At 42.8% G+C, this 11,043-nt stretch overlaps 1 protein-coding gene across 1 annotated transcript in view; it reads left to right on the forward strand.

Annotated features, from left to right (window-relative positions):
- LAMB1 (laminin subunit beta 1) overlaps positions 1 to 8,936 on the forward strand; it is a 42,418-nt gene extending 33,482 nt beyond the window's left edge. The window contains exons 25-33 of the mRNA XM_056510864.1: positions 230 to 414; positions 1,590 to 1,831; positions 3,267 to 3,467; positions 3,846 to 3,990; positions 4,734 to 4,941; positions 5,108 to 5,249; positions 6,096 to 6,272; positions 7,496 to 7,655; positions 8,499 to 8,936. Coding sequence (XP_056366839.1) covers positions 230 to 414; positions 1,590 to 1,831; positions 3,267 to 3,467; positions 3,846 to 3,990; positions 4,734 to 4,941; positions 5,108 to 5,249; positions 6,096 to 6,272; positions 7,496 to 7,655; positions 8,499 to 8,635 — 1,597 coding nt within the window. The 3' untranslated portion in view covers positions 8,636 to 8,936. The remainder of the gene's footprint in view (positions 1 to 229; positions 415 to 1,589; positions 1,832 to 3,266; positions 3,468 to 3,845; positions 3,991 to 4,733; positions 4,942 to 5,107; positions 5,250 to 6,095; positions 6,273 to 7,495; positions 7,656 to 8,498) is intronic.
- The last annotated feature ends 2,107 nt before the right edge of the window (positions 8,937 to 11,043 follow it).

Consider the following 11,043-nt stretch of genomic DNA (forward strand, 5'->3'; position numbering starts at 1 on the left):
CTTTGGGTTTATAAATGTGCTGTAGATTAAAAAGTAGTTTTGTAAAATAAAGGAGACAAAACAGTATTCTAGGCAGGCATGTTGTTACAAATCACTTGGAACACCACTGAGGGAGGACAGGTCCTGCCATGGGAGAAGCTGGGTACATGTCCAGCCACCACGCTCCAGTGAAGTATGAAGCATATGACCCTTCTTCCTCCCTGTGTTGAGTCCTGTGTCTGTTTTCCAGAAAGCTGACAGCAGATGTTACAGTTAAGATAGCTGACATAGAAGAAAACCTATCAGCCTTAGCAGCAAAGAGCAATAGCACAGACACGGACCTGAGCACGCTGGAGACAGATGCCAAAAGTCTCGACCACGTTGTGAAAGAACTTGCAGAGCAGCTAGAGTTCATCAAGATCTCTGATGTTCGGGGTAAGTGTCACAGGGAGGGGGATAAAGCAGCAGGGCGGCCAAAGATTTAATCAGTGCATGGGTTTAAGTACCAGATTAATCTTTTAACTTGTAATAAAACACAGTTCCACAGGTTCTTTCTGTGCATTAGCAGAGTTGCTGATGCAGCAGGAATTTTTGCCCCCTCACCCTGTCTCTCTTCCTCTGCACATGGCGAAGCTGGCTCAAATTCCTGGGGCACAGAATTGTCTTAAGATATCATGCTGAGCATATTGTAGATGAGACACAACAGAAGAAAGTGCACCATAGGTTTCAAGATATGCCTGGACATCCCCCTTGCTCCCCTCAGTCTGTTAAATTGCTGCTTCTAGGTGAAAAAAAAGAACTGGTAAAGGGCCCGGTTCTTCTGAGCCACCCAAGCCTTGCATGTCCATTAGCATACTGAAATGGGCCAAGAATCAAAATTTGCTGGAGGAAATGTCACCAAATTATTTGGAAATTTGGAAAGCTGAGTTCAAAGAAAGTATTTCTAATTTCTCTTAAAAATTTTCTGGTTTGAAGGAAGTCTGAGATTGTTTCCAGTGAACATGGGAGATTTCAGAGTGAGGCAAGTAGCATGTGGAACAGGGGTGTCCCTGACTTTTGGTATTCTGCAAAGGAAAGCTGCCCCAAGGTAGAGTATAGCCAACCCCACAGGGTCCCTCACACCACACAAGGCCTCTCCAGGAGTTACCCAAAATCAACAGTTCCATAAATCAGCATCTTTCATCAAGCAGTTGTTTCTTAGGAAAGCTCTGACCAGTTTCCAAGCAGTGACTCCATAAGCCAGACATCTCAGGGCAAGCAATAAGAATTAATGGGATAAGGGAATCCTTAGAAAACATACTGTTCCTCTAAAATCCTTAAAAGGCCATATCTCCTTTTTATCCCCTTAGGGCAAGCAGAATTCAGTCACTAGGGCCAGAGAAAGGCTTAACTTCAAAGTCCAGCTTGACACACTGTCCACCAAGCAAAAAAGCAAATTTTTTTTCTACAAGAGGCCAAATGGTGTCATCCTTGCAATGGCACTGAACACAGCAGCCAGGGCCAGCATTTCATTTAATGTGATGTGATACATCACTAACCCTAACATCTGTAATATACATTACTTTGGGTTACTTCACGGAGTTCTCATCAGCTCCCTCTGATTTCTGCAGGAGCCTTGGATAGTATCACCAAGTATTTCCAGATGTCCCTGGAGGCAGAGGAGAGGGTCAATGCCTCCACTGTTGATCCTGACAGCGCCCTGGAGCTGTCAGCGCAAACACGGCAGGAAGTGGAAGACTTAATCAATGAGAAGGAGGCCCAGTTCAAGGCTAAACAAGAGGAGCAGTCGCGCCTGCTGGATGAACTCGCTGGCAAGCTGCAGAGCCTGGATCTGTCTGAGGTGGCTGAGAAGGTACACAGCTGAGAATGGCTGGGATAAAACCCCTAGCAAAAATAGAGTGGGGTTTGTGATGGAGCAATGGGCAGGGACTGTAGGATGTGACAGTGTGAGATGTGCAGTTGGTTCATGAAAAATGCACCTTGCTTGGTTGGGGAACACCTCGGTTTTGTGGGCTAGAACTGGGTTGTTTAACTGCTGGGCTCTGACACTATTGGCTTTCAAAGACCTTTCATGTTGGTCTCCCTCCTGCTCTTCCCAGCCCCAACAGAGCACCTGTTTTTGCATCACCCCTGTTCTAATCCAATGTTCTTTGTTAGGGATTGAGTTCCCATGTGCAGAAAAGCGTGGCAAATCCACTGGGCTGAGAGCCATCATCTTAAGCCTATCCCAAGTTCAGTGCTTGCTTTCCCTGGGCTCCCCTCTTCCCTTCTACAGCTCCTGTGCCTGTACAGTGCCTGGCCAGGCTGCATTCTGCTCACACCCACGGGCCTCAGCACCACCCCAGGCTCATCCTCCTGCTCCAGGCAAAGCAGAACTTACAGGGAGCTGGAGCCAAAAGGGCATTTTCTCTATTGAAGGTGCCTGCTCATCTATAAATATGATTAAGGATGGCTTTTTCTTAGGAGAGGCTGGGTGTTCCCTCAGTTTCTCTTTGATGTTGGCCGGCTGCATTCAGTGAACAATCCCTAAACAACCCTGGGTGAAGGCAGGCTGCAGGGCACTGCTCATTAACTACCCTGGGCAGGCCAGGCCTGTGATAGAGACTGAGTTCTTCACACACTGATTGTCCCTTGTCCTTTACAACTAATCATCCCTCCCACTCCCTTAGCCCTCCTTTTTTCTCTGGAGGGAAGAAAGAAACATCTTTTTGTTTAGTTTCCCTTCCCGTATATTCCTGCACTGACTGTTCTTAAGAACTGAAGTCTTGGGTAGATATTTATCAAGGCAGTAAATACTGAGTTGCTTGGAGGTGTAATCATGAGACACACACAGACACACACACATCTTTCTGCTTTCTAGCTACTGCTGGGTTACGTGCCAAACAGGTAAGAGGGACTCATTTACACTTCACAGGAGACAGTTGCAGCTAACTTGGCTCAGCCCCTAGGTTTTCCCAGGGAGGTTTTTTGGCTGCAAAACCTGAGTTAGTGACTATCATTTGGCAAAAAGAGACTGGGGGCGGGGAAAGAAAAGGTAGAAGAACCTCACAAGAATGGGGAATTTTCTAATTTTTCCTCTAGTTAAACTAACTCCTGTGTTATTTCATTACCAAACAATTGACCAAGTAGTGGATAATTCTCAGTGCAATGTTGCTGATAGAAATAATTTCACCTCTTAAAAAAAAAGTTTACTCTGAAATTTTGTGTTAGAACAGTGCCCTACTGCAGCCCCCCCGACCCCTGGCAATGGCAGTCAGGCTGTGAGTGCTTCCCCTGTGTCCCTGCAGACGTGTGGCGCTGCTCCGGGAGCCTCCTGTGAGTCCGAGTGCGGGGGTTTGACCTGTCGGACGGATGACGGGAAGAAGAAGTGTGGAGGCCCCGGCTGCGACGGGCTGGTGACTGTAGCTCATAACGCCTGGCAGAAGGCTATGGATTTTGACAGAGACATCCTCAGTGCATTAGCAGAAGTTGAGCAACTCTCCAGAATGGTAATATGCCAAATCAGTTGTTAAGATAGTAACAAAGGAAAAAAAAGTCTGTCTGTTGTAGCACATACACTAACTGACAAAGTATGTGCTGGTTTTCTGCAGAAAAATACTTCTTTTGAGTTGTGTAATTTCATCATGCTTGTAAATATCTTCAGAAAGGGAGCTTGCTAAAGTGAAGCTTCATGGATAACTAAACATCAGCCTGAGTTGTTTAAACTAGCACTGGTGGTATGGATCAGGGCCAGCTTCCAAGTGTTCTGTGAGTTTTATGAGAAAAAGCATTCCTTGTAACTATAACTTCTGACTCCAGATGAATTGTTTTAAAATGAGCCCTAAAGCATAAGAAGATAAGCAAGCCTTTCATTTTCCTCTCTTTAGGTTTCTGAGGCAAAACAGAGAGCAGATGAAGCTAAACAAAATGCACAAGCTGTTTTGCTCAAAACCAATGCTACAAAAGAACAAGTGGACAGAAGCAATGAAGATCTGAGAAATCTTATTAAACAGATTAGAGACTTCCTAATGCGTAAGAATGTTACATTTTAATTACATTTTACATCTGGGTTTGTAAAACTAGCTTTGTATCTGTATTATCTTCCAAGGGTTAGTGCAACAGTTGTCATCATTCCCCCATCTCCCCTAGAAAGAAGGCGTGTATGATGAAATCTGGAAACACAAGAAAAACTAAGAGAAAACCAAGATAATAAGAAAGTGAGAGCAAACTGTGACATGTTCTTGTGTGCGTTTCAGCTGAGGCTGTTGTACTGCTGTACTTTGCCAAGTATGTCTGTAAGTTCTGGCTAGAAAGACAAAGTAGTATTAAAGGGGAAGTAAGTCAGAAACTGCATTTCTCTCTCTGCAAGAAAGCAGGTAAAGGTTAAATGAGAGCCTTGTTTGCCAGCAGCCCATTCCTTGCCTGTTTGCTCAGGGCTGGCTATGCTGGGAGCACAAGTACATCTACGTGCAGCTGCTCGTTTTGTTTCCTGTGGGCTCGGGTCCCCCCCAGAGTAGTGCAGCTGAGCACCAAGATCTTCAAATGGCTTCCAAAAGAGCTGTGCCAGCAGGGCCTCTACACCTGCTGGGCCTCTCCTGAGAGGGAATTTTTGCCTTGGGAAGTAGTTTTAACGCCTTGATTTTCCATAAATCTGGAGGAGGAAGTTTTCCCATGATTTTCCTTCTTAAGGAAGCAGCTGAACAAGAATTTGAGTGTAGAGATGTGACAGAGGGAAGCTTTTACTCACGTCTTTGTCATTTGTGTCCATTTGCTAGAAGACAGTGCTGACCTGGATAGCATTGAGGCAGTGGCTAATGAAGTGCTGAACATGGAGATGCCAAGCACGCCCCAGCAGCTGCAGGCCCTGACAGAAGATATTCGTGAGCGTGTAGAAAGCCTTTCTGATGTCGAGGTCATTCTGCAGCAGAGCACTGGAGACATTGCCAGAGCAGAAATGCTACTGGAGGAAGCTAAAAGAGCAAGGTATGCAGCCCTGTTTCATCTCATTGCATCAGAAAATGCAGTTTAACTTTCCCTGATGTAAACTCTCATTCCTTCCTTAAGGGGCAAAACCAGCCCTTTGCAGCATACGTTCTTTTTCCAATTCCAAAGTAAGAGCACTTTTAGCATTAACAGTCTTGCTCCACAGCAAAGGTGCAACAGATGTTAAAGTCACTGCAGACATGGTGAAAGCAGCACTGGAAGAAGCTGAAAAAGCTCAAAATGCAGCTGAAAAAGCCATCAAACAAGCTGATGAAGATATTAAAGGAACTCAAGACCTGCTGACTTCAGTGAGTTCTTTATGAATATTTCTTAAAACAATAGAAACAGCACCAAGTCTGATACTTAGAAACTGATACAAGCCTGTCTAGGGAAAGCTCTCTGGTACTGCAAAGCAAAAGCTGCAGTTAAAATGCATCTAAACCATTCCTGCCTTCACATCAACTTTGAGTGAGTAGGACAGATTCTAGGGGATTATTTGCTTATAAACAAACCAAACCACACAACAACAACAAAAAACACCAAAAAGCTTTTCTAACCCTGTTTTCTGCACCAGCCAAGTTAAATGAGCAGGACTGTAGCCCTCTAAACGAGGAGGTCTGACAAGATCCGTGGCAAGCCACACCTCTCAGCCACACTGGCCATGTATTGGTGTCCTCAGTGTAAACCACGACTGCAGCACCAGACTTAAACAAACAAATGCTGGATTGAAGTGCCAAGTGCTGCAATCTTGTCAGATAAAGTATTTGCAGACTTCATCTCAAAGCCCTCACAAGACCACAGTGCTATCTGTACCTATGAAGCTTGGCCAGTTTAGAAGCTTCACAAGTCCATTATCACATGATGGAGTCAAACATCTGAAGTTTTGTCAGCAGATTAGTCAACTCTTGCATGTATAATAAAATCAAATAGTTTTTACCATGTTCCTTAATGCTTTTACTGCCCCATATGTACCATTCTCAAGCACTGAGCTTTTTCACCATGACTGCAATGGGCCATTTTTAGCAAAACTAAAACATTGTTTTTAAATCAGATCTATGGACACAAACTAGATAGTTGAGCATGGTTTATGGAGAAAGTTTAATATTATATTCATTGTCTTTTGAAAGTCTAACTCTCATTCATCTTTCTCTTAGATTGAATCTGAAAATGCAGCATCTGCAGAAACACTGAACAATGCTACCTTACGTCTGTTTGAGCTAGAGAAGAGTGTTGAAGACCTTAGGCAAAAGGCTGCTACAAATTCAGGGAATGTGGGAAATATAGAAGACAAAATTGCTAGTGCAAAACAAAATGCTGAAGAAGTTAAAAAGGTGAGAAGCTTAGGAAAAATCCTAAAGAGAAGCCAGCAAAACTCCCTTTGGCTAAAGGGAGATCAAAGAATATATGTGATCCATCACATTTATTGTTCATATTCTGGGGTGGAAAATATTCCAACATTTATGCTTTTACCAGAGATAGCTACTTTTTACTTTGGTATCAGATCCTGAGAGAGATGTATTGGGAAGTTTTCAGGTTCTGAAATAACTGCAGGAAACTTGTCAGCCTTTCACAGGTATGTTTCTGTTCCTCAGCTTTACTATCTGTCACAGGAGAACTGGAAGTTTTTTTCCCACTTGTATAGAGTATTTATGGTTCTATGACAATGATAGTTTCAGGACAAACCAACCAGAATCTGGCACATACATAACCAAACAACAGGAAAAATAATTAACGTAAAACTGAAGTAATTGGTAAATATCAGAAATGCAAGATTTTCTCTTTGAACATATGGCATTACTCCCAATGTTTGCTACACACTTTTTGTAATAGCAAAAAAATGTTCATTAACAAAACAATCAACCAATCTGCCAAAGGAAGTTTCATTGCTCCCATCTTGTCTGTAGTTAGCCTACCAATCTCCAGAGAGCCATTTTCTGACAGGCGAGCTGCATTATCCATCAACTCAACAATATCCAAACACTAAGTAGTATTTCAGGTGCTGTCAAGTAAACACAAGAAAATTCCAGTGCAGCTATGGTTTGTTATCTTGTTCAATGGTTGAATTTAGTTGGGCCATAGGACTTGTTAATCAAAAAGCACAGCTGAGAAAAACCAGCCTCTTGACTTTCCCAGCACCTTCACCAACACCAACTGGGCAGCTAGTTCAGTTCTTGTTGCTGGAAGGGTGGCAAGGGTATTCCTCCCCAGATGCAGCCAGGAGCAGTGCCATGTGCAGCTTTCCAGCGGTTCTAGGGGCCATGGCTTCCATTAGTTACAGAACCCTGCAGCTGAATCCCATGAATCTCTGCCAAGTGCCAGTATTGAAGCTGTAAAAATACCACAGATCTGCAGAAGAACAACTGATGAGTCTTCACCACAGCTCTTAGTCTTGGACGGGAAGTAGGAAATACCCTGACACTGTTTCTGCTTTTGTTCAGTGAGCTCCCAGCATAGTCGCCTTGCACCTGGATTGGTAAAGGGCAGAGGCAGGAAAAGCCAACTCCCACTGTATTGGCTTTGCATGAGCTCCATCTTGTGTTTGAACTCGGAACAGGTCCTCAACAACGAGCTGAGCGGCAAGTACAGAACCGTGGAGGAGCTCATTGCCAAGAAGACAGAGGAGTCGGCTGAGGCCAGAAGGAAAGCAGGCGTGCTGCAAGATGAAGCCAAAGCCTTGTTGGCTCAAGCAAACAGCAAACTCCAGCTGCTCAAAGGTAAGGCTGTTCTGAGAAGGTAATTTGGCACCTTAGAACATGAAGCAATTTCATGCTGTTAATCAGCTATTCATCAGCAGAAAGGAAGGCTTGATCTGCTTTCCTTACTCTTACGGACATAAAAAAATCTTTTGAAGCCAAGATTTATATAGAATAAGCTGAAACTTGCAGGTGAGACACAAATTTTTGGTATGGCACCTCTCACTCCTCTCAGAACCACCACAGGGAAGGAACAAACCTACTTTGCTCAGGACTCATCTGTTCCAGCAAGACCCCTTCTCCAAATAGTACTCCCTCACCCCACTCTGGAGAGCTCTTAAAACAAAAGCTAATCAGGAGTTCCAGTTTACAAATTAATTTAACATTTACTGTTGACAAAGTTGATTGAACCGGTCTGCCCCTTGCTACCAGAGATAGAATTAAATTTTCTTTCTGGTTTTGCCAGACCAGGAACTCATTCTTCCCCTCTTTGCTACTCCTGCATAGTTACTGTGATTTGCTGAGTAGTCTTAATCATCACAAGCCAAAATATTTCACTGCTCTGTAAAAGCTATCACAGAGCAAGGAATGACGATTAACCCTCAAAATATACTTTTGGATTTTCACCTTTGGAAAATAACTTCCTTATTCCTTTATGTCCCTATGTTAAGGAAACAAAAAAGGTGCCATTTCAGCCTTTGTTGATTTTGTGGGTTTTTTTTGTTTGTTTTTGGTTTTTTTCCACAATTGGAGTGAGTATCTTCCACAATGGAAATAAATTTGAATAGTAGTTTATTTATAACTATAATGATTTACATGCATTAAAACACCTAAGCTTGTATTTTTGCCTTCTTTTGCCTACAGATTTGGAAAATACGTATGAGAACAATCAAAAAGTTCTGGAAGACAAAGCCAAGCAGTTGGTGGAGCTGGAAGCGACAGTTCGCTCCCTCTTACAGACAATCAGCCAGAAAGTTGCTGTTTATAGCACTTGCTTATAAACAGGAGTGGAAGTGCTTGTGTTCAGGATGGGTTTTACAAGTATTATACTAGTTCTTTTTGACATTACACTAAGACCTGATAAGATGAACAGGTTTTATATTGACTTTAAAGCCACAGAACCAAAGAAAAGTAATTTTTTGATGTTGAAAATAAACAGTACTTTTGTATCACTGTATGTACCTAGTATGACTCATTAAATTCCTTCCTATTTTCAGTAGCTGCAATAGTGCATCAATTAATCCTTGAGCAACTCTTGTTCTTAAACTGGTTAGAGTTCTAATAAAATCTTGGCTTGAATGATGTGATTCTAAAGACAGGTTCCTATCACTATGAAATACAGTATGGTGACTCAGACCAAATTACCAGTGAAAGAAGAAATACCATCCACATGTAGTTAGTTATGCCACAGTACTCAAAAAGGATTGCGTACCTCCTACATGATACCCATTTAGGCTTAAGACTGTCACTCACTGTAACCCTTTGTGCCCAACCTCTGAGTCAATGATGTGTTTATCCAGCTGTGTGCTGGACATCTGTCCAGAAGGATCCTGTGAGAGACAGTATAAAAAGCTCTGCTGAAATCCAAAAAGGGTACATCAACTGGCTTCCCTTGACCAGCTATATGGGTTATCTTGTCATAAAAGGAAATCTGGTTTGATAAGCAGGAATTTCCTCCCATCAACATATGCTGGCTGTGATCAATGGCTGCATTGTCTTTCAGGTGTTTTTTGATACCTCCCAGAAAAATCTCCATAACTCTACCAGGCATTAAAGTTACACTGACAGCCCTCTGACAGCCAGTTTCTGAGGTCTGCCTTGCCCTTCTTGGAAATCAGGGACAACTTTCACCAGTTTCTAGTCACCTGGGACCTCTCCAGATTACGAAGACTGCTTTTTAAAAAAAAAAAAAAAAAAAAAAAAAATCAACAGGGATTTAGTGATGACAGCAGCAGCTCCCTGAGGATTCTTGAATCCCATCAGGGCCCATAGATTTTGTAGGGATCCAGCTGGAGGACAATCCAGCTCAGGGCACTGAGATCCCCTTGGTCCATCATCTGTGTTGAAGAGAGGCAAAGAGGCAAAGATCATGTTAAACATCTCTGCCTTGTCCCTGATTCTGTTTGTGACATGACCATCCTCATCCTGTAATGGGACAGTGTTATGTGCTTTGCTATTAATATATTTGAAAAAACTCTTTTTATTGTTCCCCACAGTTCTAGCAAATTCAATTCCAGTTGAGCTTTGGCCACATGAATTTTATCCCTGCAGTGGCCAGCAGCATCTCTGTATTCTTCCCCAGGCACCTGACCATACTTCCACTGGGCATACACCTTCCTTTTTTATCTTGTTTCCAAGAGAAGATTCCTGTTTTCCTCACCTGCTTGACTTCCAGCACTTGGGAATTGCCTGTTCCTGTGCCCTTTAGGAGGTGATCTTTAAAAAGTGACCAGCGCTGGTAGACTTCAGCACCTGAGAAAGCATTTTCCCTGGGGCCTGTCAAATATATGGGACTGGGACAAAGCCTCAAGCTGCTCTCTAGGTGATTCCTCATGTGGCATGCATTAGTGTAGAAACATTTCAGGAAGATTAGGGGAAAGAACTACAAAAATTCAGAAGGCACCTAATGAGTCAGTTAAGGAGCTGTACACAGACAGCTCTAAGAACAGCCTGTACTTAAATGATGTGCAAGAGTAGCATCCAGTTCACCATAACTTTATCTGTATTACAGTGCACCTTCAGAGAGCTGTACAGTATGGCACAAACTGATTTACAGCTACAAACATTCATCAGCTACACAAGTCAGCACCCAAAACTGCAATGTGTCTGCACATCCTGACTGGTAACTCTGACCCCAGGATTTTATCTGTGTATGTTCTTTGACTGACACCTTACCTAACTTCGACTAACATCAAAATCAGGACAACTATGGCAGGATACAGCACCACCTAAGCAAACTGAAGGGCATTATGGTTAAAGAAATAATTATCCCTAAGCTCCAGAGGTTGCAAAGACAATGAACAAACAAAAAAAAAAAAAAAAATCCTTTGAAGGAATTGATCATCACAGCAGCATCATGCACTGCTCACTGCCAGTACACTCAGCAGCTGCTAGAAAGTGCCAATTTGGCAGCACTCGGGCCTAAGTGCCATGAGATCATTGACAGGTGGCTCAGCAGCTCATTTTACTTTTACAAATGCTCTTTTGTACACTTAACTAGAATGAGAAGGACAGTGAGAAATAACAAAAATAATTTTAAGGCCTTGATTTTTAAGTGTCTGGAAAACTACAGTCTCCAGTACATTTAGTAGTATTACTGATTACAAGTTTCCCTGGCTTTTCAAACTTCATTTTACATAAAATGAGATACAAACTTTTGTAACTGATGAACCTCAAGAATGAATTGCTG

Source organism: Oenanthe melanoleuca, chromosome 1A (genome assembly GCF_029582105.1).
Source record: "Oenanthe melanoleuca isolate GR-GAL-2019-014 chromosome 1A, OMel1.0, whole genome shotgun sequence".
NCBI classification, from domain to species: Eukaryota; Metazoa; Chordata; class Aves; order Passeriformes; family Muscicapidae; genus Oenanthe; species Oenanthe melanoleuca.